The 27,665-nt window shown below is 39.4% G+C and overlaps 3 protein-coding genes across 3 annotated transcripts; 2 read left to right on the forward strand and 1 right to left on the reverse strand.

The window, feature by feature from the left end:
• The first annotated feature begins 1,490 nt into the window (after positions 1 to 1,490).
• LOC135084739 (uncharacterized) lies at positions 1,491 to 15,296 on the forward strand. The gene is made up of 8 exons (XM_063979478.1): positions 1,491 to 1,578; positions 2,455 to 2,612; positions 3,413 to 3,516; positions 4,061 to 4,212; positions 4,369 to 4,476; positions 5,710 to 5,784; positions 6,522 to 6,637; positions 7,452 to 15,296. The coding sequence occupies exons 1-8, from the start codon at positions 1,491 to 1,493 to the stop codon at positions 8,577 to 8,579; spliced, it is 1,929 nt and encodes a 642-aa protein (XP_063835548.1). The 3' UTR covers positions 8,580 to 15,296.
• Positions 15,297 to 18,738: 3,442 nt separating this feature from the next.
• Positions 18,739 to 23,696, reverse strand: LOC135084781 (uncharacterized). Its single transcript, XM_063979519.1, has 3 exons — positions 23,658 to 23,696; positions 22,134 to 22,253; positions 18,739 to 18,954 (listed from the first exon to the last, which is right to left on the reverse strand). Exons 1-3 carry the CDS (start codon positions 23,694 to 23,696, stop codon positions 18,760 to 18,762), a joined length of 354 nt encoding a protein of 117 aa, XP_063835589.1. The 3' UTR covers positions 18,739 to 18,759.
• On the forward strand, positions 23,525 to 26,443 carry LOC135084971 (differentially expressed in FDCP 8 homolog). Its single transcript, XM_063979731.1, has one exon. It carries the CDS (start codon positions 23,746 to 23,748, stop codon positions 25,108 to 25,110), a length of 1,365 nt encoding a protein of 454 aa, XP_063835801.1. The 5' UTR covers positions 23,525 to 23,745; the 3' UTR covers positions 25,111 to 26,443.
• Positions 26,444 to 27,665: the final 1,222 nt, after the last annotated feature.

The following is a 27,665-nucleotide window of genomic DNA, read 5'->3' on the forward strand; positions in this document are numbered from 1 at the left end:
AAGGGTCATTATTTTGATAGAACGATTACTCGATAGGATCGCAACTCAGCGATTTGTTGTCATTGACGTTTTGTTACGTCGTTCCATTGCAAAACAGTTCTAAATCCGTATTTATAAGGGTCATTTTGATAGAACGATTACTCGATAGGATCGCATTCAGTGATTTGTTGTCGTTGAAGTTTTGTTACGTGAATGAGGCTACAGATCTTCATCACCTAAAAGAGGCTAAGATTATGTAATCCTTATGCCCGTTTTCACCATCAGTCCCTAATTTTTAAGTGACCCCTATGACAACAAAATGCCTGTTATGTGTCATCATAGGGGTCGGTTAAAAATTAGGGATTGATGGTGAAAACGGGCATTAGTCAATATAATTAATAAGTATGCAACCCACTCAGGTTGGAACTGCTCAGTCAACTATTTCTTCTTTCTTCCCGTTTTCTTATAGTACTGACGTCTTTTTTATGTACCTATTTGTCCTCGAGTGATATCCATTGTAGGTACCTAATAAACGTTCTTTGGTTAATTCCAGGCAGCTGAGATGTCGACACCGGGCCGCGGGCGCGGCTACACCGGGCGCCACCATCTACGCGAGCCTCGACCAGGGGACGACCCTGCTGACCTCGACGCAGCCAGGACCCTCGCCGAGCTGTCCCCTAGGGCCACAGGTACATACTACAGCAGTGACGTCACACCGGGTGCCACCATCTACGCGAGCCTCGCCCGGGGGACGACCCTGCTGACCTCGACGCAGCCAGGACGCTCGCCGAGCTGTCCCCTAGGGCCACAGGTACATACTACAGCAGTGACGTCACACCGGGCGCCACCATCTACGCGAGCCTCGACCAGGGGACGACCCTGCTGACCTCGACGCAGCCAGGACGCTCGCCGAGCTGTCCCCTAGGGCCACAGGTACATCCTACAGCAGTGACGTCACACCGGGCGCCACCATCTACGCGAGTCTCGACCAGGGGACGACCCTGCTGACCTCGACGCAGCCAGGACGCTCGCCGAGCTGTCCCCTAGGGCCACAGGTACATCCTACAGCAGTGACGTCACACCGGGCGCCACCATCTACGCGAGTCTCGACCAGGGGACGACCCTGCTGACCTCGACGCTGCCAGGCGGGGTCGACAAAGTGTGACAGGGTGTGACAAGGGGTGGGAGGGGTCCTAAGTTTCGTGACATCACATTTCAATTGTTTCAAATATTTGATATAATGTTGATTTCATAAAAAAAAGCTTAATTTAAATGGAAATAAAACTAATTTCGGAACTGCTGTTAATTTAATAATTTTTCGATGTGAAATTGCAAAACATGTGACGTCACACTAGGGAGGGGGGGGTCTCAGAAATGTGACCACCTGTGACAAGGACGGAGGGGGGCTCAAAAAATCATGAAATTCGTGTGACGTACTTTATGGATGGCCCCTAAGCAAACAGCAGCGATGTCACACAGAGTGCGAGCGTAGACAGCAGCTATGTGTCAAAATGCCACGGGCCTCTGAATTGCAATCGCAATCGAAAAATAACCCTAGATACGCCAAGGGCCCCATACACAGAATCTCGGCCTCGGATGGTATAGTTACGCCAATGCTCTCCTAGTAAAGATTCTGTTCTCCTAGACAAACAACATTCGTGATCGTGAAACTTTGTTACTTTAATCGAATCTGTCGAATCAAATTATCCAACCCGATCGAGCTAACTACACATCTCCCCGCGCCCACTGTTCGTACCAGAGCGGCGATGTGACGTCACGGCTGCCAGGTGCGCAGTTTACTCGACCGGGTTGTATTCAAGTATTATGGGCCACGCTTCCAGCAACCCATTTTCTTTCTCGTTCTATCGCAAAGAATCGCAATTTGATGAGAGCGAGAGAAAAAACGGCAATAGCTGAAACTGTAGCCCACTGTACGTTTATTGTTGTCTAGTACCCATAGTACAAGTTTTGTTTAGTCTGAGACTAGATGGCGCTGTGTTAAACATTCAGATACTCACAAATCTTATACTACAGACTTATACAATAAAACCACAAATTAATCACTGCTTTTCTTTCATTAATTCATTAATCAAATAATACCATTTTTATCAACCATTAACTTTTTTTTCTCTGGCTCAAACTTCCAAATCCAAAGCCGTGATCACGCACCACAAACTGTTATGGCGCAAATACACTATGCGGGACGTAATAGTGTAAACACCATCTCGGTTACTTTTTCCTTCCCCCACCCGTGCGTCGTCCATACTTCGGTTCGCTTCGCGCTTAGTCCCGGTCAATTTTCCGCATAGTGTACTTGCGTCATTAGACAGGTGCATTCATAAACTACCTGTTGACCTGTCAACACCTGTTTAAAACCCTATATTTGTATTTTCTTCACTTCATAACAATTTCTCATCATGGCATCAAATCACAATTGTGTAATAAAAGAAACAGTCGTCACTTCTGCGATTTCAGAACCGAGAACAGAAGTCAAGGAGAAGTCAGAGGACACAGAAAAGGAAGATGTCGGGAAAGAAGTGAAGCAGGAAGTGAAATACCACGTGAATATTGAAGATGAGGGCTTGAAAGAACTGCTGACTATTGATGAGCAGTTCAGACCATTGTTAGTGTTGGTAAGTAGTTTAATTTATTACTTGTAAAACATCTTAACTTTGAAAGGCGATATTTTGTTAAGAATTTGAGTCGAAAATAATAACTCTTTTAGAAGAGGCCTTTGCCCTAAAGTAGAACGTGATTCTGCCTGTTTTTACCGACTTCCAAACACATTGTACCTATATTATTGCACCTGAAACTCCTCATTCAGTACTTAAGTTAATTTTGAAATTAAAATGTAAAAACTTTAGTAGATTTTTCGTCAGTAATTTTTGATTGGCCTTTTCTAAAATAGTTTAACTTATTTATTACTCGATAAAAATCCTTATGACTCTATAAAATACCACGATACGTATCGTGGTATTTTATTGATCTTGGGCGAATCTATGGCATATCCTTTTAGGAAGGAAAAAAGGCTCTCTTATAACTAGCAGTGCCCGCGACTTTGTACGCGTGAAAATCATTTTTGCTCTGCACCTATTACTCGTAGCGTGATGGTATATAGCCTATAGCCTTCCTCGATAAATGGGCTACCTAACACTGAAAGAATTTTTCAAATCGGACCGGTAGTTCCTGAGATTAGCGCGTTCAAGTAAACAAACAAACTTTTCAGCTTTATAATATTAGTATTGTTGGTTTTTGTTGTGTATCAAAATAAAAAAAATATTTTAATCTATTTGGTTTAATATACCTCGACGCTGTGCATTCAGCGAAGGACCGAGGAAATTTATGTGGTAGGCCTTTGTCCAGCAGTGGACGTCATTTGGCCCAAACAATCGATGGGCTTATGATGATGATGACGAAATTAATTAATTCACAGCTGGAACAGTTCTCTCTCGGCGAAGATGGCATACAGTTCAACAGGAAGCTGCGTCACTTCGAGTCCACAGTCACCACCATGTGCCCAGACGAAGCCAGGCTGCAGTGAGTTATTTTTATTTCCTACTGTTACTCATAAAATTATTTGGATTGCAATGGTAACAGAATTTGTCAAAGTGGTGCAGTAGTTTCGGAGCCTATTCAATACACAAACAATCAAATCTTTTCTCTTTATAATATATTAGTATATGGATTTTGGTCTGCCACAGAAAGTATTAGTAGCAGTACTCATGTATCAGTCTTTTAAAAACTTGAACTATGTTTTCCCTAGTTACACAAAACTGTATCTAAACTACTACCGCTGGGATAAAAAATCTTGATCAACCCAGTTGCAACCTGCAGGTGAATAAGGTTTGATATTAAACCTTAGAAATAGTGGTCTTGACTTATTTTGTACGTACACCTATCAAAACTGTGGGAATACTTCATACGTATTGCACTTTTACACCGCAAAATAAAAATGTCTTCCTCTATCTCTATATCATAATTCTCTATAATTAAGATCCTCACTTACAATTAGTCGTAAATACTTGAATGGTGATACTTAATACCTAGCAACACTAAATAAATCGTTTATTTTTCTCTCAAGGCAAGCCTTCGCGACCTTCCGCGCCGCAGCGCTATGTAGCTCGGTCACAGCAAGAAAACTGGCCGCTGTGGGCGCTTCCTTCACGCGGCAGCAACGACAGCAGTTGCTGAGAGGAGCGCTGCTAAACGTCGTCATGCAGGGCACCTTCTCCAGTGAGTATACAGGGCATATACAGTGAATATACATGGCATTTACAGTAAATATACAGGGCATACACAGTAAAATGCAGGGCACATCCAGTAATTATACAGGGAACCATACCCAGTGTGTGTATTAGGCATTTAGGGCATCAGTGGCGCGTGCCTTAGTAACAGCAAGAAAACTGGCCGCTGTGGGCGCTTCCTTCACGCGGCAGCAACGACAGCAGTTGCTGAGAGGAGCGCTGCTAAACGTCGTCATGCAGGGCACCTTCTCCAGTGAGTATATAGAACATATACAGTAAATATACAGGGCATGTAAAGCAAATATACATAGCATGTACAGTAATATGCAGGGCACATCCAGTAATTATACAGGGAACCATACCCAGTGAGTGTATTAGGCATTTAGGGCATCAGTGGCGCGTGCCTTAGTAACAGCAAGAAAACTGGCCGCTGTGGGCGCTTCCTTCACGCGGCAGCAACGACAGCAGTTGCTCAGAGGAGCACTGCTTAATGTCGTCATGCAGGGCACCTTCTCTAGTAAGTATACAGGGCATGCAGTTCACATACAGTGTCTATACAGGGCACGTTCAGTGATTATACAAAGCAGGCAGGGCACGTCCAGTGAGTATACAAGGCATGCAGGGCACTTACAATGTATATACAGGGCACTTACAGTGTATATACAGGGCACGTTCAGTGTAGCGTGTCTTAGTTCAGTAATAGTAGGAAACTGGCCGCTGTGGGCGCTTCCTTCACGCGGCAGCAACGACAGCAGTTGCTGAGAGGAGCGCTGCTAAACGTCGTCATGCAGGGTACCTTCTCCAGTGAGTATACAGGGCATATACAGTAAATATACAGGGCATGTAAAGCAAATATACATAGCATGTACAGTAATATGCAGGGAACATACAGTGTGTATACAGGGCACCTTCTCCAGTGAGTATATAGAGCATATACAGTAAAATACAGGGCGCATACAGTTAGTATACAGGGCGCATACAGTTAGTATACAGGGCGCATACAGTTAGTATACAGGGCGTATCCAGTGAGTATGCAAGGCATCAGTGTAGCCTTAGCTCATTAACAGCAAGAAAACTGGCCGCTGTGGGCGCTTCCTGCACGCGTCAGCAACGACAGCAGTTGCTGAGAGGAGCGCTGCTAAACGTCGTCACGCAGGGCACCTTCTCCAGTGAGTATACAGGGCATATACAGTAAATATACAGGGCACATACAGTGTCTATACAGGGCGCAAACAGTGTCTATACAGGGCGCATACAGTGTTTATACAGGGCGCATACAGTGTCTATACAGGGCACATACAGTGTCTATACAGGGCGCATACAGTGTCTATGCAGGGCGCATACAGTGTCTATACAGGGCGAACTAGACTTCTAAAAAAATAAACTAAATTAAAAACTGGTCTTCAGTAGACTTGTTACATTATTCATATAAAATATGCAACAAAAGTACATAAATATTCACTAACTGTATATCTTTCCGTTTCAGAATTAGACGTGTTGGAGCGAGCGAACCCACAGTTTTTAATAAACGCTTCGAATCTCATGGGAGATTATTTCGCAGGTAATTAATGACATTTTATTTGTATTGAAATAAGTGATTGATAATTTTTTTTTTTACATTATCAAAGAAAAATAACATTTACAGTTTATATCACCTCAGACTATGTTTTACCTAAGATAATTAACATCGCTTTCGTCGTTCTTAAGTTATAACCATCCCGACTTTATTTTATCCGGTTCGAAGGATCAAATGTGCCAGAAAAGCCTTGGTACTGCAGCCCTCCTAGACAAAGTTGCATGAGTGACAGTTTTAATATCGAAATCGCTTTGATACGGGTTTTTTGTAAGTAGTTTATACTTGACTCCATGAAGAGATTTTCAAATTAAATCTGTCAGGATAGTTACTTCGTTGAGGGCAGCAGGTATTGTTAAAAAAAACATACAGAATAGTAGAAGTAATATAGTAAAAGCTTTATTTAGTTTGGGACTAGAAGCGCAATGTAAAATGTCCAAGGATATTTATAAAAAAAAAAGTCAGTAAGGCGGTTATCACACTGCGCCACGCTCCGCCGTGATTTCATATAAAAAATCACGCGCGCAGATGCGTTGTCAGTGTGTTGTGCCGCGCGTGTTTTCTATACAAACTGAGGTACTTGCATACAATAATTAAATCGGAGCGCGGCGCAGTGTGATAACCGCCTAAAAGTAATAATAATGCCACGTTTGATCTTGATGTATCTTTTTTGGAACTTCGAATGTGTTAAAATGTCTCAATTTTGTGTATTCAACAAATTCCAGAGGCGCGTCTCTGCAACGGCAACAAAGTGCACATCCTAGCCAGCCCGCTGCTGCAGTACATGCGAGCGTTGCTGGCTTCAGACGACATCAGGGCACACAGGAGTCTGGCTACACAGGTACATACATTTTTTGTCTTTCTATTTGATACCACATAAGCCAGGCAAAAGACTGGTAGGGTAAAAAAAATATGAGACATGTAAAGGCTCCTTAAGAGCAAAATATCTGACGATTTGTAAGTACTATTTAATAGTGTAAACAAATAAATAAATTTTGACTTTGACTTCAATTATAGAGTTTGAGGACTATACTTCTATGAGTATATCAGGCCTACCCAATTTGTGTGGGCCAAATTCTCCCATTTCGTTTTAACCAAAAGACGTCCACTATTGGACAAACGGACACTTAGATATCTGTAGAACATTGCTTACTAGCTTTCCGCATGCGGGTTCGCCCGCGCGGAATTTTGTCTGTCACAGAATACCTTTATCGCGCGCGTCCCTGTTTCAAAAACCGGGATAAAAATTATCCTATGTCCTTTCCCAGGACTCAAACTATCTCTATGTCAAATTTAATCAAAATCGGTTCAGTGGTTTAGGCGTGAAAGCAAGACAGACAGAAAGAGTTACTTTGACATTTATAATATTAGTATAGATGCTAAAAGTTCTCGTATGACGACCTTGGACCGGAAGACATAATTTAAGCAAGCCTTCCACTCGAAATAATGACAATCCTCCCATTTGTTTCTGGTAAATTAGAAAGGGTTTTTCTCCTGCAGTCGAAACTAAATTACCTTATAATAATGATCAACCACTACATAAAACACGATACATGTTTCTTAATCTCAAAATTTTTTTGCAATACCTTTTCCACTAAATATAGTTCTAAATATCATATTTTATATCAATAATGTATGTCTTTCTTTCGTTACAGTTAATGCAAAATGGTCGCGAGTTACTATCCCAACACACAGCACAAGAGCTCGACGACTTATCCATATCGATCCGCCTCCGGTTGCTCTCCCCCCCGCCCGTCTCAATCATCTGGCTCCTCCTCTCCGCGGACTTATGCCTCAACAAGTTTCTACCACTCCCAAACACGCTCCAACAGTTCTACGCCTCACATCTAGAACTTACCCCCGACGAAAACTACAGCGAAGTCAGTTATGGCTCGTGGAAAAAGAGCCCGGAGAAAGATGAGTACAGGTCTGACGTTAGCACGGACAGTGTGGCTGAGAAAGCCAGTCAGAATGTATCGCAGATCAGTTTGAGCGATGATATTGATACAAAACCAAAGTTGAGACCGATATTGGGGGCTGGAGCAGGATTATTGAGACAGGAGCAAGCATTATCCGTTAGCCAGGACACATTTGAGACGTGGACAGCTAAGAGCAGTTTATCCAAGCGATACGACTTGAACTCGTGGAGACAGGCTGAAGATGAAAAAGAAGTGGAAGAACCAGTGTTCAACCCGGCTGTGTTACCTCCAAATTTTCCAGTGACAGTGCCAGATTACCCACCACCCACGACCAGGTTTAGCTACCCGGAGAATATGGCAAATTATCTCCAGCAAGGTGACGGAGCATATATTCAGAACCAGTATCCGGCTAACAGCACAGCGAATTTCAACCAACAAGGGGATACGTATCAGTTCGCACAAAACGAAAGACCGCAGCCTGAGAAAGTGAACAACGAGATTCAAAAAAACGCTCAGAATAGACGACCTATTGAAAATTGGAGACGGGAAAAAAGCGATTTGAAGGAAGACGCTAACAGAAATAGACAGCGCAACTGGACTCGCCAGCGGTCCAAAGACAACATAGACGATGATGACGACAAAGAAAAGTTTAAGGACGGCGAAAAATTTCCCAGGTCCTCCTCCAGGAATTCCCGGGAATCGCGTCCGGGGAACAGGATGCCTCGACGGAATAGCGGGGAAAGTTCGGAGTCGGTGAACACGAATTCCGGGAAAACTCCACCAAGGAGGCATGTGACGGACGTTCCCAGGAATCAGAAGTACTGGGACCACGATGACCGGTGCGATAAGGACTATAATAGTTAGTGAAAGTGTTGTGGACATGTATGTGTTTGTTCTAGTGGGAGGTGACATTTTTGGTGCAGAAAATTGACCGGTAAGTCAATTTTTATTTCATTGACTTTTCCAACAATGATCATCAGACACAAAAGATTCCTTTTTTTAAGTAATTTATCGGAGTATATTTTTTTCAAATTGTCAAAATTCACATTTAATTACATTATTTTCATTGTTTCATATTATTTTATTTTAATTCATATGTCTTATGCTCAAATAATTTAATAAATTCTGTACGGTAACTTGAATTTATATCTTTCTTTGTTGTGTCAAAAAAAATGTCAATGAAATTCAACCATACAATTTACTTTTACGAAACAAACTGAAAATATACAATGATAAGACTTGCAGATTTAATGAAATAGAATAGATATAAATAAATTATATCTCTAAAAAGACCGCCTTCCACTAGAACGTTTTTTATATAAGTTAGCAATAGACATGTATGTATAGTGAAATTTTAAGTGCTAGACGAGTCGACTGGTAGAAATGCCTTGTTGTATAAGTCCGATTTGTGACGTGCTAAATTTTTGTATATTTTTTGTAACTTGACGTTGGACTGTGTAAAGAAAGAAGCTGTAATGTGATTTTTGGTTGAGATATAACGGATTATTGGAAGGAAAAGTTCTGCATGGTGCCTGATACGCATATGGTTTGGTTTGTAGACAATTTGGAAAGAAGTATTGTTTGGAAGTAGCCTGGGAAAAGTTTAAAGGGCAATTTACTATTGGTTTTCATACTAAAGTTAGTTTCAATAGTACGTCCATTGAAATGCTTGGTGTTAGCTGATTTGTAAAAAGAAAAAAAGAACCACTGTTTGTTGGAAGTTGGTTAAAATTTTCATTTTCATCGCACTAGATGGCCCACAAAACTCTCATGTAACTTCTCAAAGGCTCTGTTTCTTTAAAAATTTTAAATAAATAAATTCCATAACATTATTGCTTTAACCTTCTAGATTAATGTTAAAACATAACACTCCGGCCTGGAGTCGGTTAAAATTGTCTCGCAAAATGGTGATCATTATTTAGTTAGACCCTAAGTAAGATAATGGAAAATAATCATTAGTTTAGTAATTTTCATTGTTTTTATTAGAATTTCGCCCGCAGTCCAACATAACTTGAAATGGTAAAAAGAATAAAAATAATGGTGCATAAACTAGTCCCAATTTAAATTGACTAAACATTTTTAATCAATGTAGTACAAAAATGCTAGCAATAATTTTTTACTGTTGAACATTGATTTGAAAACTCAAGGATTTGCACTAAAAATTGTGACTGAATTGTCACAAATAAATCTATGGATCTAAAACTAAATTCCATATTAATTCTGCATTCGATCTAGCAGATGGAATATTGCTTGGAAATTTTCAAATAAGGCATGGTTTATTCGTTGTATCGAATAAAATTTAAACGTATCTTACAACGCCTTCATTGTAGACTTTTAGTTAAACCATTGAAGCCATTAAATAGAATTTGGTTAGTTAAGACTTATTTTATTAGTAAAAGAAGAAATATTATCAAAACTTACATTTATTATTTGAGAACTAACCCCTACTTACTATAAAATAGCACAAAAATCCATACCTACTTAATAAAATCATCTTTAATACCATCATTTACATTAAATTCTCCGCATTCCGCCTAAAAAAGCTGGACAAAATAATAAATAAATAAAATTGTCTACTAAAATGTTAATAAACAATCTTATTTATATTATTAAGTGATAAAGCCGTTTGCTCAATTCTTTTTTACCTCCAATAAATAAAATTGTCTTGTACAGTCAGCTTCAGAAAGTTCGTGACACCCAAAGTAGCCAAAAAGTTTGCTACGTCGTTGTTACAATGAGGGCTATCGTTTTAGCGCTCACCAGTTGGCGCCACTGTAGAGTAAGGTCCAGTCACTTGCTAGTAGCGAAGACAGTGGCGCCAACTTGTGAGCGCTAAAGTGGTAGGAGGACTATCGTATTTGCACTCATCAAGATGGCGCCACTGTAGAGTAAGGTCCTGTCAATAGCCAGGGGTGCCAACTGTTAAGTATAAAAACGATAGCCCTCATTGGAATAAGATTGTGTTGTCAACTTTTTGGCCACTTTGGGTGTCACGAACTATTTGACGCTGACTGTAATAGTTTCGTCATAGTTTGCCAAAAACATAGTTAATTTTTTCACTTTCCGTAAGTTGAGCCTGTCCTCTACAAAAACTATCATCGGTGAAAGCAAGGTTACTCCCAAAAACGTCTGAAGTTCGTATATTTCCATCCCTCTCACACAAAGCGAGATATCAGCATGAGCGATAGTGACAGATATACCGTTTCGGAGTAACCCTGCAGATACAGACAAAAAATGAAACAAAGCCATGAGTATGAGTACAGTCATCTTCAAATAGTCCGTCAGTGTTCGAAAATTCGAATTTTCGAACCCTGAGTCCATGACACCCTGGGTGGCCAAAAAGTTGTTGTCATCCTTATTCTAATGAGGGCTATCGTTTTTATACTTAACAGTTAGCACCCCTGGCGATTGACAGGACCTTACTCTACAGTGGCGCCATCTTGATAAGTGCAAATACGATAGTCCTCCTACCACTTTAGCGCTCACAAGTTGGCGCCACTGTCTTCGCTACTAGCAAGTGACAGGACCTTACTCTACAGTGGCGCTAACTGGTGAGCGCTAAAACGATAGCCCTCATTGTAACAAAGAATTATTGCGAACTTTTTGGCTACTTTGGGTGTCACGAACTATTTGGCGCTGACTGTACCAGACAATGGATATGTCCACACTTATGTTTTAAGCCTTTACCCTTAAAATTTAAGGAATTGGTTGCTACTGTATACCTAGTTTAAGTTTCATTATTTTAGACTTACTAAAGGCTAGGCTTTAAAAAGCCGTAAGTGCCAATAATATTCTAAAGGATGAGAGGATTGACCTGTGGGGGACTCGAATTGTATGAAAATACACAATAAATGGATATTTAACGATGTAAATACACACAGCGCCCCTAGCGGAGCGGTTTGGAAGCTTTATTGATAAAAGTGTGTGAAGAGCCAAAACACTTATACAGGGTGTCCAAAAACAACGTCTAGCGGGCTCCGAACGAACAGGCTACCTCTAAACAGCATTTTTCTTAGAGTGACAATTTTCTTGACGTTTTGCGACATTCTGTATTAGCTCGGCTTATAATTTTGGTTGTAATGTTTGCTACACAAACTTTCGGTGAAATCATCATTTTGTATGAGGTGAGATACAAGCCAAGAGCTTCTGCCATGTGGGTAAAACTCGTAGCAATCCAATTGCAATATCTTCCAAAGGCCAAATTCTATTGACGAGAGTAAATTGGACGCTGAATTATGCTCTACTTGAGTATTTCAAAGCTTCCAAATATCACCGCTATTGGCGCTAGCGTCGTATACTAACACGGATTATAGAAAGTGATAGCAAAGGGAGAACTCTGAACGACAAATGCATAATATTAAGTAGACAAATAGTTTCGTAGCCTTAAAGTAGTTGTAATTTAAGTTTAGGCAAGACAGCTCTATGTTTGATAATGGCGACGCATTTTGTAAGAAGACTGCCTGAAATTAGAACTTGGTTTATATTTACCATTGCGCGTTTTCTAGTTAAAGGACGTAACACACTTATCAACCCGCAAAGGGATCGTAACCGTACGTATCAACTCGAGGCGGTCAGTATTCTTTATATGGAACTGGAACTCCATACTGCAACGCACACTTATCCGCACCGTAACGCAAACGCCTCGCGGTTGACATCGCGCAAAAGGCGATGCGGTGTTGATCCTTTTCCGAGTTGATAAGTCTGCTATGACCTTAAAAGTATATCCCTGAGGGGTAAAACTGAAATGAACAACTTAACGTTCGGATGCGGTGTCGGAATCGCGCGTTTCAGCAACTGCTGTCGCTGCGTCGAGCTTCCAAAAAGCGACTCAATCGCCCGCGTTTAGCGTGTGGAATGTGTGCTCGCTGCATTCAACTCCTAAAAAGTGGCTAAAGCGCCGATCGCCGATGCTAAAAGTAGGTCTAAGATACAGTCAGCGTTAAAAAGTTCGTGACACCCAAAGTAGCCAAAAAGTTCGCAACACGTCTTTGTTACATTGGAATAAGGTTGCGTTGTCAACTTTTTGGCCACTTTGGATGTCCGAACTATTTGGCGCTTCTGTACATTCTGTAGGTAGAGAAAGTTGTTTTTTTAATTCTAAAGTAACGCTCAAGCCCCAGTGACTTGGCTAAATGGTATATTTCTAAAAATTTCACGGCAGTCTTATTACCATGCTAGTTTCTGATATCCCACAATGTCTGGGACAAAAGTACCTGTGTAGAATATGCACAATTATTGTTATGATTAGTATGCGTAGTAATATACAGGGTGAAATCAGATATGCGTGTAAAAAACATTTTTTCCATCAAAATTCTGGTTGAGATTTTTGCAAACGCAAGTTTACTAGGATTCGAAGGGTTATTGTCGATTTGCCACAGAATCATCACAGGATATGTACATGTGTAAGTTTGTCACTCATCATTTATCGTGTCTTGTTGCGAATTAATTTGTTGTAACCTTGTAAGTAATGCAGCATAAAACTTATAAATACATATTTTATTGTACCACATTATCTCGGTGAATAAATAATCTTTGAATTTTTAAAAATGTGACGAATAATTGTGGCAAGTAGACAATAACTATTATAATGACCTCGCTAGTTCCCATGTTTGATTTCACCCTGTATTAAAATAAATATATTTTAAGTACAGAACATGATTTTGTATAATATTCTTAAAACTTAAAGTAACCTCTAAAAACTGTTTTAATTTTGTCTTGTACCATGCTGTGGTGGGAAAGAGAACGATAGATAAAGAAAGGTTCGAATGATTAAATAAAATTTTAAATCTAGATTAAAATTGAAATTGTATGTATTTGATAGAATAATGTTAGCTACTAAAAGGTGTCAAGGAATTTTTGTAACACAAATAATTTTGGTGTATTTAGCTAATTGGAATTACTTGATCTTTATTTTGACTGTGTAAAACAAAGATACTTACCATAAGCAGTTCTCAAATAGTAGTAAGCAGACCACTACCCTCCTATGTTCTTCTGATTAATTTCGTTGCGGGTTCAATGACAGTTAACTTTCCCCCGGAACAAACTTGGCCTTCACTGGTTGGGTTGTTGGCGGTCAAGCTGTAAATCCTGGCTACACAGGAGTTGCAGCGGTGGGAACGAGAGGTGGGAATAGTCCCGTAGACCACCAGTCTTAACTGGTTGGGTTTGATTGGCGCCCAAACTGTAGCTGACTATGCAGGAGCTACAGTGGATTATAGACCATAAACCGTTTGGAATATGGTTCAAGGATACTTCTTGAATAACCAGTGGTTTATAGTGGTCTAGACTGATTTGAGAACTGCTGATGAAAGTTTCTTGTAGATCAAAATTGTAATTACAATCTTAGAGTTCTAATTTGAACTTTGTGTCTCGGTTTTAAAGTCTACAAAGAGAATGCACATCGGATTTTAGACGCTCTTAAGTGCGTATCACAGAACTACTCAAGACTTGATTAAATTTTAAGCATAGATAGGGTCTAGAATCTAGACCCATCAACCATCTAGCTAGACTAGTTGGTTGGGTATCAATATTTAGACACATCACAGACTAGAACCCTGTTTCTGAATGAGACTACTTGAGCATGCTCATATTTTAATCAAGTAAGAACTTTTCATACTAAATTCATTTTTGAGTTCTACTCAAAATGTTGATGAGCATGCTACGATTTCGACCGGGCTCGCTTTCTAAGATTGAGTAAAGTTTTGAGTATTCTAACAACACATGTTACAATAACTACAGAAATGGCAAAGAATAAGATACTTTTTATCAGAGAAAATCTTTAATCTGGTGTGCTCTTTGGTGTGAAATGTGCACGCACCTTTAGTGTGAATATGAATATGACTAGATGAAAGGTAGATTTTATATGAATTGCTATTGCATAGCAAAAGCCTAGGTTCTTAGTGAAATGGCTAGAAAAAGCGATGGTGGCCTTTTGATTGATTTCGGACAGCAAAAGGTTTTGGCAAGTTTAAAAAATAGAGTATTGTATGGGCATACATAAATAGTTTAAATATTCTACTCTTATTTTTTAATTTTCGAAATTTAATTGCTAAAAGGCCTGTAGCCATCGCATTATGTAAAATATTATAAATAAAAAATATTATTTAACATTTCATAGTGAAGAGTTTTGTTTTTTCAATTTTGTACAGTCATTAATAAAAATATGCGCTGAAAATTACGCGCAATATAGGTATAATGTAATGTAAAATATTTGGAAGTTTCGTAGTTTTTTATTGAATTATAAATTGAGTAAGCTTATTTGTGAGTTGGGGCGATGTGTGTAAAATTACGTACTTTATTTCATATTTATTTCGTGGTGTATTTAAATTGTAATTTATTTAATTTATTGCATGAAATTCATTCTGCAAATGTAGTATTTGTCTCGAATAAAAATAGGGCATATTTTTGTCAGTGACTGTACTATATTTTGTGAAACTTTGAATAGTAGGAGACTTTTATGTTGGAAGCTTTCAGCCTTATTTTAATTTGAGGCGTCATGGGACGCCACTACGGTGTCATGGGGCGCCACTCCGGTGTCATTGGAAAATTATGTAATATCAAATAAATTGAAATTTGATTTCAGTATCTTGTTTTATTTAATTATTTTTCTGTCGCCTTAAAACTATTTACAGTTATAAATTATAACAATCATGAACGACGTCACATAACTAATAAATAATCATTGCAAACAATGTACAGTCAGCCTCGAAAATTCTTACACAAAACACATTTTTATATGACTAGTAAATATTTTGTCTTCAACAATAATGTCTGGCTGAAGTTATAGACGAGTAGTAAGTAGGTACACTATTTTTGTGTGTGTTACTTATTTTAATAATAAAATATTAATAGGGGTTAAAAATAGAATTCCATAATCATAAGAAAACGAACGATATAATTGAATATTCGATTGTAAATACTGCTTTGAAAACTTAATACTGAATCTGGCTTAATTTTATTATCTTAAATAGCAATAATTCATTATAAAAGTATGAATAAAATCGATCAAGCTTATTTTAATACAACATTATGTTAACATGATATTATAACTAATCACATGACAGTGGATATAGCAATATTCAATAGTATCTTAATATCTAGCATTCGAATTAATAATAAATTGATTTTAATTTTAAAATCTAAATGATTTTAGAGGTGTGCTTATTGGCACTATGAACGAAATCGAACAAGCCTAATTTATGTCCATAGAAAAGTTTTTGAAAGAAAGAAAAATATTTATTTGGTACTAAGTGATACACATTGACAATACATATAAAGCAAAAAGTTTTGAAATATGACGTGCTAATTTTGGGTATACACCCTGTATGTACAGTCAACATCAAATAGTTCGTATATACTATACCACCATAGTGGCCAAAAAGGTGACAATACAACCTTATTCCAATACTAAGACGTGTTGCGAACTTTTTGGCTACTTTGGGTGTCACGAACTAAATGATGCTGACTGTACCAGACAATTTAAAACTGATTGTTTCGTAGTTATAACACTCACTTATCAACAATTAATTTAGTCGATTGCAAGCGAGAGAGAAGAATAGACGTGTCGCGAACGCCCGCGAAGTTTATAGTCGACCAACTAACACTCAAATCGTTTGATGAGACGGATAAATAGTCATTTATGTGCAATATTAGTACAATTTTACTCTGAAAAGTATTTCTAGTACACAGAAGCTTTTATTATTAATTATGCAAAAAGCACTTACACTAATATTTTAATTTCCCGGGGGGCTGGCCACCCTAGCGGGATTATACCTAAAACATTGGCATTGACTTAAAACTACTAATCATATCTCACTCTGGGTATGTTAGTTATTAAATTAGATTTCAAAGATGAAAGTAAGTAATTAGGCCTTTTATGACCTACATTATGTCTATCTATCTATGTACTTATTATTATTCTGTGGTAATACTGAAACTCGTCAATAGCGATAATCACTTTCTTTTTTTACTTTTGATTAGTGTTTAAAAATGAATTAATTATTTAAGATTTTCATTCAAGCTCAAAGGACCAAAAAAACTCTCAAGATACAGAGGACTCTTAGAGACTCCAGACAGACACAAGAGACTAAAGACTGACTCTATAGACTCCAGACTGATTCTAGATACTCCGGACTGATTCTAGACTCCAGACTGACTAGAGACTCCAGACAGACTCTAAGAGACTCCGGACTGACTCTAAATACTCAAGAGACTAAGGACTGATTCTAGAGACTCAAGAGACTAAGGACTGATTCTAGAGACTCTAGACACTCCGAAGTGAAAAGACTAAAGACTCGAAATATTGCAGTGATGACAAAAGACTGTAGGGGCATCACTGCACGCTGCAGGTGACGGGATGAGTCAGCAGATAATTAAGCAGCACGGGAGTACCAGCCGCGACTTCCAGCTGCATGTCATCATCTTCCTCAGAGACTCGGGGGGACACCGGAGGCACGCGGGACACAGGCTCCTGGGACTGAAGCGAGAGACGAGAGACGACGAAGATTAGAGTCGGAAGGACTAACTCTAGAGACTAGAGTCAAGGAGTATTGACTCTAGAGACAAGGTGGACTGAATCTAGAGACTCGTTGGAGTGAAAAGAGACTCAAGAGACTCCAAGGACTGACTTAGACTCAAGACTCCCCGGACTGACTTTAGGAACTCAAGAGACTCGAAGGGCTTGAGTCTAGAGACGCGAAGAACAGACTTTAAAGACTCAAAATGCTATAAAGGCTGACTAGAGACTCAAGAGGCTCGAAGAACTAACTGGAGACTCGAAGATCTGACTCTAGTGACTCTTCGGACTGACTCTAGAGCAGTCATTGGACACTAGACACACACTCTCACTCTCTCTCTCTCGGGGCACGCAGTGAGGGCATCACTGCACGCTGCAGGTGACGGGATGAGTCAGCAGATAATTAAGCAGCACGGGAGTACCAGCCGCCACCTCCAGCTGCATGTCATCATCTTCCTCAGAGACTCGGGGGGACACCGGAGACACGCGGGGCACAGGCTCCTGGGACAGAAGCGACAGGCGAGAGTCGACGAGGATTAGAAAGATTCGAAGGACTAACTCTAGAGGCTAGAGTCAAGGAGGATTGATTCTAGAGACGAGGTGGACTGAATCTAGAGACTCGTTGGAGTGAAAAGAGACCCAAGAGACTCGAAGGACTGACTCTAGAGACTCAAGACTCCCCGGACTGACTCTAGAAACTCAAGAGACTCGAAGGGCTGAGTCTAGAGACGCGAAGACCTGACTTCAAAGACTCAAAATGCTCGAAAGACTGACTAGAGACTCAAGATGCTCGAAGAACTAACTGGAGACTCGAAGAACTGACTCTAGTGACTCTTCGGACTGACTCTAGAGCAGTCATTGGACACTAGACACACACTCTCACTCTCTCTCTCTCGGGGCACGCAGTGAGGGCATCACTGCACGCTGCAGGTGACGGGATGAGTCAGCAGATAATTAAGCAGCACGGGAGTACCAGCCGCCACCTCCAGCTGCATGTCATCATCTTCCTCAGAGACTCGGGGGGACACCGGAGACACGCGGGGCACAGGCTCCTGGGACAGAAGCGACAGGCGAGAGTCGACGAGGATTAGAAAGATTCGAAGGACTAACTCTAGAGGCTAGAGTCAAGGAGGATTGACTCTAGAGTGTCTAGAGACAAGGAGGACTGAATCTAGAGACTCGTTGGAGTGAAAAGAGACCCAAGAGACTCGAAGGACTGACTCTAGAGACTCAAGACTCCCCGGACTGACTCTAGACACTCAAGAGACTCGAAGGGCTGAGTCTAGAGACGCGAAGACCTGACTTCAAAGACTCAAAATGCTCGAAAGACTGACTAGAGACTCAAGATGCTCGAAGAACTCTAAGAAATGGGCAAACTGTCGGTTCTAAAAAAAAAAAAAAAAAAAAAAAAAAAAAAAAACTGGAGACTCGAAGAACTGACTCTAGTGACTCTTCGGACTGACTCTAGAGCAGTCATTGGACACTAGACACACACTCTCACACTCTCTCTCGGGGCACGCAGTGAGGGCGTCACTGCACGCTGCAGGTGACGGGATGAGTCAGCAGATAATTAAGTAGCACGGGAGTACCAGCCGCCACCTCCAGCTGCATGTCATCATCTTCCTCAGAGACTCGGGGGGACACCGGAGACACGCGGGGCACAGGCTCCTGGGATAGAAGCAGCTCGCAGGACGTGCTGTCGTCTGGTGGCGTGTCTATGAACACCTGGAAAGAAGGTTTGTTTAGGGAACACCTGGGAAAAAACGTTTTTATCCTATAAGAAGGGTTTCGTACTACGTCCGATCCGAATCCGTCAAATAAAACCGTTTTCATCCTATAAGAAGGGTTTCCGATGTGAATCCGTCAAATATTGGTCACACCAAGAGTTAAGTCCATCAATACAAGCAAAGACTTCCTCAAGGAGCCGAAACTACATTAGAATACAACTATGTAGTTCTAAAACTACTTTGGATCGTTTTGTCACGGATTCGGATCAGACGTGGTTAAGAGTAGGCGCACACCGTTGATTTTTAGTTGGCCGATAGTTGTGGCCGATTTCAACTTGTATGAAGAATCAGCCAAATCGAATCGGCGTAGTGTGCGCACTCCCATACATGCCCATACTGATCAACAGCCCGACTAAACTTTCGGCCGACGAAAAATCAACGGTGTGCGCCTACTCTAAACCGTTCAGAGGCACAAGATAATGTCAAGATTCAAATCTACCAGACGATTTTAAAGAACTAAAATTCTCAAAATTTAGAAATGTTATTAAAGAATGGTTAACTAAAAAATGTTTTTATAGTGTACAAGAATACCTAGATTATAAATAAATATGTTTAGATATAAAAATTAAAAATGTGTATACGCCTGAAAGGGTAGGATCAAGTGATACTCTGTAATTAATTTAAGATCTTTCTGTAACCTTGTTTCTATACACAATAAAGAACTTACTTACTTACTTAAATTCAAATGTAACAAAACAGCAGAGGGCGTAGTGTGAGTTTACAACAAACGCATTCGATATCCTTTGACGTAAACTCACACTACGCACACTGATGACGTTACTATCAGTTGGCCATCATTATCATCATCATTTGTCAGATGCGCCGTCCTGCAAACCTTTAAAACAACGTCACACCCAGCGTAATGATTGGTTTCAAGTTTCACCGCATTGATAGAGTGCCACACGAGCGCTGCGTGGTTGCAACGCCGCTTGACTCCGATAAGCGCTGGTGTGGTGAAAGAATGGTATCCGCAGTGGCGGCGTAAGGCGTAGGCGACGTGGGCCACCGCCTACGGCCTCGCGGTACAAGGGGCTCCCGCATCAAAAATTTTGAAAAAATGTATACAAGGTGGAGATGACAATATCACAATACGACAATAAATGCAAACATTGACTATTAAATATAAATTCTTGATAGCTATAACAATGTAGCTTGATAACAATGTAGTTAAAAAAATATATTTTTTTCCAAACAAATTCAGCCATAATCAGACACAAAATAAAATTTTATAAAAAAAAATAAAACCGACTCCAAAAAACCTACACTAAAACGTAGAAAAATAATTACTAATTACCTACCTATTTATTAGGACGAATTATTAATATTTATGTAGGTATACCATGATTGATACTTCTGGAGTCGGTGCCAAGATTATGAAACATGTAAAGTTTGCCTGCACCGACTCCAAAAGTATCAATCATGGTATACCTACATAAATATTAATAATTCGTCCTAATAAATAAATAGGTAATTAGTAATTATTTTTCTACGTTTTAGTGTAGGTTTTTTGGAGTCGGTTTTATTTTTTTTTATAAAATTTTACTTATTTCTTGCTTTTTAGTTAACTAATTATTACCTTGATGTTACCACTGAAGGTAGGCAGTACACTGAGACCAAAAAAAATTGGTTCATAATCGGCGGAGATATTGCGTATAAAAAAGTTCATCCCCAATTTTCCACCCTTGGGGGTTGTTTTTTTTATTATAAAATTTAAATGGGACCACCCTTGAGGTATTACCTATACGCCGAAAAAAGATTTGTTCAAATCGGTTCATAATTGGCGGAGTTATCGCGTAACAAACATAGAAAAAAAAAAAAAAAACATACGGGTCGAATTGAGAACCTCCTCCTTTTTTTTTTGAAGTCGGTTGATGAAGTCGGTTGATTAAGCAACAACACGGTGACGAACATTATTCTTTGGCGCAATATTCCTTTAAAAATAATCACTGAATCAAGAAATCAGAAACTGTCAAAGAATAGACCGTTGACCCGTTTTTTTTTTATAAAATCCGTCTTCAGGTCGCCACAGAACAAGGCCTCGCGAAATCTGTCTTGCCCACATCAAATTTAGGTCTTGCCCCGCCACTGGGTATCCGGCATCTTTGTAGCATCTCAGGGGGCTTAGTGCATAGATAAGAATAAGTACTGCTTAGTGTGAGTTTACATCAAACATCTTCGCTAGCGACTGCGTAAAAAATGACATTATATGCATGACAGATTGTAGGTACAGCGTCCCTAGAGATACTTTCAAGAACTAAAATCTTCATAGAGTTTTTTGACACGCTCGCTTGCGACGTGTGATGTAAACTAACGCTCGTATTCCCAAACATTACTACGAGGTCTCAGTGCGCGTGGATACACGAACCAATCACAGAGCTCTATTCAACTGTGCGTTCGATTTGCGATCAGTTAGGCAAGTATCGTTTGTAAATACGGGCGTACCTACTATCCGTTCGCTTTAAGTTTGCCGCTGACGATATGACGTCACTCGAAGGGAAGCGTCTATAACTTTATCAAACTATATTTAAAATATTTTTTATTTATTATTATTGATAAAAATTGTGTATTTGCCTAAAATAAGACACATTAATTGCGTTAAATCACTAACTAACTGCGTTTAATCGCAGTTGGGGGCCTCTCCCACGCGCATTCCACGGACCGGCAATATTTGCGCGAACGGATAGTAACCACTACGCCCTCTGTAAGGCCTCAGCCTCGAATTTAGCGGGCAGCGGGGCGGCGGCGGTAGCGGCGCGGGAGCGGCAGGATCTTATGCGTAAAATCAAATAGACCGGTTCTCGAAAACAGCGGCGCGGCAGCGGGCAGGCAGCGGCGCGGGAGCGGGCAACGAGCGGGCAGCGCACTCCTTCTTTTGCCCACAATAAATCGAGCATTAGGAATAAATTTGAATCGAAATAAAATTGTCGCCGTTGTTCAGACATTTCGTTTGCGAATAAAAACAAATATCTCGACAACACAACACTTCGCCGCTAAAGCGCCGCGCGAGCTGCCCGCTTGTTTCGAGAACGGGTCTGCGTTGCCCGCCCCGCTCCCGCGCCGCTGCCCGCTAAATTCGAGGCTGAGGCCTAAGTTGTTGAGAGCAGACGTGTTACCAACCTCGTCATCATCATCATCTTCGCACTGCTGCACGCTGACCGGCTCAGGCTGGTACTGCGCGCTGTACTCGCTGTCTTCTGAACTTTCGTCTTCACTCTCGTCGCACTCGAAGTAACGGCTCTGTTGGCGGGAAAATACCTATGTGTAATTTAGGCAACAACTGAAAAAAACTAACTTAAACTAGGCGCAGACCACCGATTTTTAGTTGGCCAATAGTTGTGCCCGATTTTAAATTGTATGAAGAATCGGCCAAATGAAATCGGTGTAATGTGCGCACTTCCATACATGCCCATACTGATCAACTGCCCGACTAAACTATCGGCCTAAATAGGTAATATTTTGTATGACATCTTTAACTAAGGCTGCGGACGATTGTCCAATTTTAGGTTTAAGTTTCATTGGCCCCGGAAGACACCATCGGGTTTTAGTGGGCGACTTTTCGATTAATTAGTGTTCGATATTTTTAAGTATTTCAGCAGTGGACGTCCTATGGCTGAAATGATGACGATGATTTAATTTTATATTTTCGATCAATTTGGTAAGTAGGTAGGTAGGTCGAATCGAAAGCAAAGCATTATCCCGAAAAAAACAACTTATTAACAGTTTCTTGATCTGTGGTATCTTGGTTAAAGGGTGAATCAATAAATGTTTCCAAATCTCTTTTTTTATGCATTGGTCATGAGTTCGATTCCCAGTTCGAGACAATGTAACATGCGATGACTCATGTGACAATGTTACGTAAACAAATAGGTACTTTTTTATTAGGTACTAGTATGTAGATAAGTAGGTAATAGGTAAGTTACTCAAAATAGGTAGTATGCTAATCGTATCGTAATGTAATAAATCGCCTCGTCAAAACATTTGCCACGTGCTAGGTATGTGTATCGCAGACTGACATACAGGTCAACATACTCGTAACTAGGTCGATTAAAGTATGATCTCATTATTTTGGACTTGAATCATCGCAAAAACTAAACAACATTCAAAGTTCTGAGTAATAAATTACAAAACATACATTGCTGCGTATGTACAATAACTTTGTAGCTCACAAAGCGAAACACGCAAATGTATCGTGAGAAAAATATCAATGAAAACAAGGTTAAAATCGTTAAGTTGGTACGCTTGCGCAGTGACGTAGTCGGGCGTCGTTCCATTTCTTGTTGAATCAATGATTCTAAAAATTGTTCATTGTTGTTTTTGTACAAACTAAAGAAATATTCCAAGGTTTATGTAATAAAACTTACACAGCTAATGTAAATATGTAGTTGAAACGTTGGTGGTTAAAAGCCATCAAAAGCAAATGTTTAGGATTAATATTTTAAAACCAAAATGAAACTTAACATAAAATGCGCAAGACGGAATGGATAAGTCATTGGTGTGGTGCCAACATAACCATAAAAATCATAATAGCTGTCAAACACGACGATGGGACATTATCATTGAAAAAAATCTATTTATCGTCAAAACAATGAAAAATAGCACGCGGAAATGAGACGTAACCAGTGACGAATCGCACTTGCTGACAAAATCAGTGTTCGTTGTAGCAGAGTTTGCTAAATCCATGCTAGTGACAAGTGAATCGCAATAATTGAACTTCCTTTGTGTTGTGACAATGGCAGCAGCACTGGCTAATGATTCCCCAAAATACCGCAATAGCCTTATCTGCTGCAGCCCTAGGAGCGTCGATGTGGCGTCTACGTCGTCAGCGTCGTCTTCCACATCAGGATGCGTCTCGGCTGACGACAATTATGACTCGAATTTCGTTCCGAAGTCAATATCGAACAAAAAACTCAAAATTCACAGCTCAGCGACCAGAGAAGAGGTGGAAAAAGCAATTGTACAGTGTAAAGAGCTTGTATTGAACACTCCACAGTGTTCAGATGAGCGTAAGTGGCTCGTGAGATATCTAGTTGAACTGCGCTTGAGGCTAGAAGATTTAAAAGACAACGATGGACATGTCAGGGCGCGGGTGGCCATCAAAGGTCACCACTTCGAGCAGCAGGTCAGTCCAAACAACCGTAAACAGTATTGTGACCACTGCAGCGGAGTTATCTGGAGCATCGTACAGAGTTCTTACATCTGCACGGATTGTGGCTATCTGTGTCACTATAAGTGTGTTGATCATATCTGCAGAATGTGCGCTCACGTCGTCATGACCGATAGAGGGCAGTTTGAGATGAGTATATGTCCGGAAAGAGGTTTAGCGACACAAGATTATAAGTGTGCTGAATGCCAGACAGCTTTAACGTTCAAGGACTCGTGGAATGAACCTCGATTATGTGATTATACTGGACTGTATTTCTGTTCCACATGCCATTGGAACGATATGATTGCGGTACCAGCGAGGGTAGTCCACAATTGGGATTGGGAGAAGAGGTACATTTCTCGCCTCGCTTACCAAATGCTGACTTTATCTTGGTCACGACCGTACATTGACGTAGAGAGGATTAACCCGAGACTGTTCACTTTCATCGCAGAATTGGAGTGGGTGCATAAAATGAGAAGGGATTTAGAATGGATGAGACGTTACTTGTGTGCGTGTCCGGAAGGAACACATTTATTATCTCCGTTATTTATACAGCTAGGAGATGTGAATAATAAGTACAGTATGGCTCATTTAGAAGCCATTAATGATGGTTCTTTAGAGTCAAAATTAACAGAACTGACAGAATTATGTCGCGTCCACATAACAGGTTGTGCGCTATGCTCCGGCAAAGGTTATTTATGTGAAGTGTGCGGTAACAACGAGATTTTGTATCCGTTTGACAGTGGTGCGATTCTGTGTGACAAATGCAACTCTATGTACCACCGAGGGTGCTGGCTACGCAAAGGCCAAAAGTGCCTGAAGTGTATCCGTATAGAGGAACGTAAGAAAAGCATTGTATGTAATGACGATGATGACCAAACTGATGCTATTTCTAATTTAGAATATGACATAGACAAATTTGTCGACAACGTTTATGTACCTGACATTTAAAAATATTATTATTTTTCATTCAATGTTTTCATATTTTATTTTTATAACATTTTAGAAGCTTCAGATTATTAACTAAATGTATGACATTCAAGTTTTTTTATTATTCATGCATTTTATAAAAATACAAACACTGACTTATTTACATAATATGGTCATTAACAGATAAAATCCTATCTCTAACTGACCAAATAATAGTAATTTGAAATGATTAATTTACAAAACAAATACTTAATTGACCTTTTTTTCTACAAACAAACCTACATTTTGGGGCTTCTAAAGTTTTTTGACTTGAGTGGATTCCATTTGATATTTCCAATGATACCACTCATATTTTATGTCTGTAACAACAATTTTATTTAAAAGATGCTTTGACTAACAATGTATGCTTTTTAAATGTTTACTAATATCATAAATACGATAGCAACTGTTTGTTTTAATTTTAAGAGACAGACCTGCGAGATAAGGACCTTTAGTTGCTAAAAAGGGCAAAGCTGCAGGCCAAAACTAGTTGTTTTTATTTAAAACATATCTGACCTCATATTTATCTTACAATCCTCATGTTTATAAAACTGCATCATTTTATTTAGTTGATGCATACAAGTATTTATGTTACATAATATCAAGTTATAATGTTTGTTAACTCACTTTTAATGTTATTACTGTAATTAATTATTGTAACATTAAATAACAATATCTGGTGGCACTGGTTGTTAAAGAAAAGTAAATAAAACATTGGGGAATTATCTAAGTACTGTTAATTTTTGTTAATGGACAAAAGTAATATTAAATTCTATAGAATAATGGTGCTGTAAATTATTAGCAATAAAAATGTATAAAAGCTTTAAATAAATAATGTGACTGCTACAATATTAAATTAGTAATTTATCCCTCGAATTTAGAATTTTATTAGATTCAGATTAAATAATAGAAAACCGGAAATAAAATTGTTGCCGCCATTTTTTGACACGGCGTATACAGGAAATCCGTTATGTGACATTTAAAAAATAAGGCTTCCTATTCACGGCACGTTTTTCTCCAAAAAAAATGAAGTTTTGATTATAGTTCTTTTTCCCACTTCACATTGTTAATTGTTTAGAGCTTTATGATGCTGATGAATAATATTTAATATAGAATTTACCATTCTAAAGGCCAATTGTTACTAATATTTCTGACGTTCATGTAAATATTTAGCTTAAGATATTATTAAACTTTTGTATGTGATCAGTTGCGCGTTATTCATCGGCTCATCGTTTATTGTAAGATGTTTGTTTACCATCGCATTGTATGTTGGAATATATTTTTTGAACCATGAATACACTTATTGGAAATTAAATTACGTACTTTTATTTCTTAGAAACGTCTACAAGAAATCGATTCTCCTGCTGTTTTCTACGTAAATTATAGACCTAACGAAGCAATTTCGAATCAAAATCGAATGCTTAATTATCTAAGAGTGCTCTAATCACTTTGAACCTAAAATAGATAGTGATTTAACTGCACATTTTACCGCCTACACGCGCGACCTTCGTTCCTATGAACTAGTTTATGTTATCTCATTACTTGCAATCTAGTAAAACTGGACACTAGTTACTAATGATCATTATAATAATTATCTTATTGAGTGTTTTACTAAGTGAGGCTGAGTGAAGTGAGAAAACAATAATTTAGGTCGTTCACTAGCGATAAATAAGTATGTAAACAATAGCAAATTAAGGTAAATCGATAGTGGAAATATCAATTACTGTAAGGGACAAAACACGACTTTTCAGGAGAGCCAAAAAACGATTTTTTTTTTCTTTATACCTCAATATCTTTTTATGTGATGTTACGATTTAAATAGTTTCTATGGCAAAGTTTCTTAGAATTTTCTGTTCTTTCATAATATAAACGCCAAATTTTCGAAAAATGGGTAGTTTAAAAGATAGCATGTCCCTTACATTAAAAAAACGAGCTTGACTGTACCTTACAATGTTGAAATTTCACAGTATGGAATGTCATGTATGTTGTAAGGTACATTTAAGAATAAACACGACAGTAATATTATTGTAACTTGACAATTTTAACATTGAAACCTGATGTAAGTAGAGGTTTCATTCGAGTATTCATTAACAAAACGAAGAGAAGAGATAGAAACAAGACAACTTAGTGTTCACAAATGCAGTTGGAGGCATCAAATACACATCACCAACAAAACATTTAGTCACTGATGATGCCTACGTCTGCATTTGTGAACAAGTTGTCTTGTTTCTTTCTTTTTCTGTTCATTTTTACGCAGTTAGGTTTTTTTTTTTCAATCATCGTTCGTTCGTTTTGGCCGCATGACGTCCACTGCTGGACAAAGGTCTTTTCATTTCCACAACAACCGGTCCTGCGCCGCCCGCATCCAGGCACCTCCTACAACCTTCACCAGATCGTCGGTCGACCTAGTGGGGGTCTGCAGCACATTACGTCTTCCAGCTCCTGGTCGCCACTAAAGAATTTTTCTGCCCCAGCAGCCATCAGCTTTGCAAGCTACGAGCTCCATCCACTGCCACTTGATTTTAGCGATTCTGCGA

Source organism: Ostrinia nubilalis, chromosome 27, assembly GCF_963855985.1.
Source record: "Ostrinia nubilalis chromosome 27, ilOstNubi1.1, whole genome shotgun sequence".
Lineage (NCBI taxonomy): Eukaryota > Metazoa > Arthropoda > Insecta > Lepidoptera > Crambidae > Ostrinia > Ostrinia nubilalis.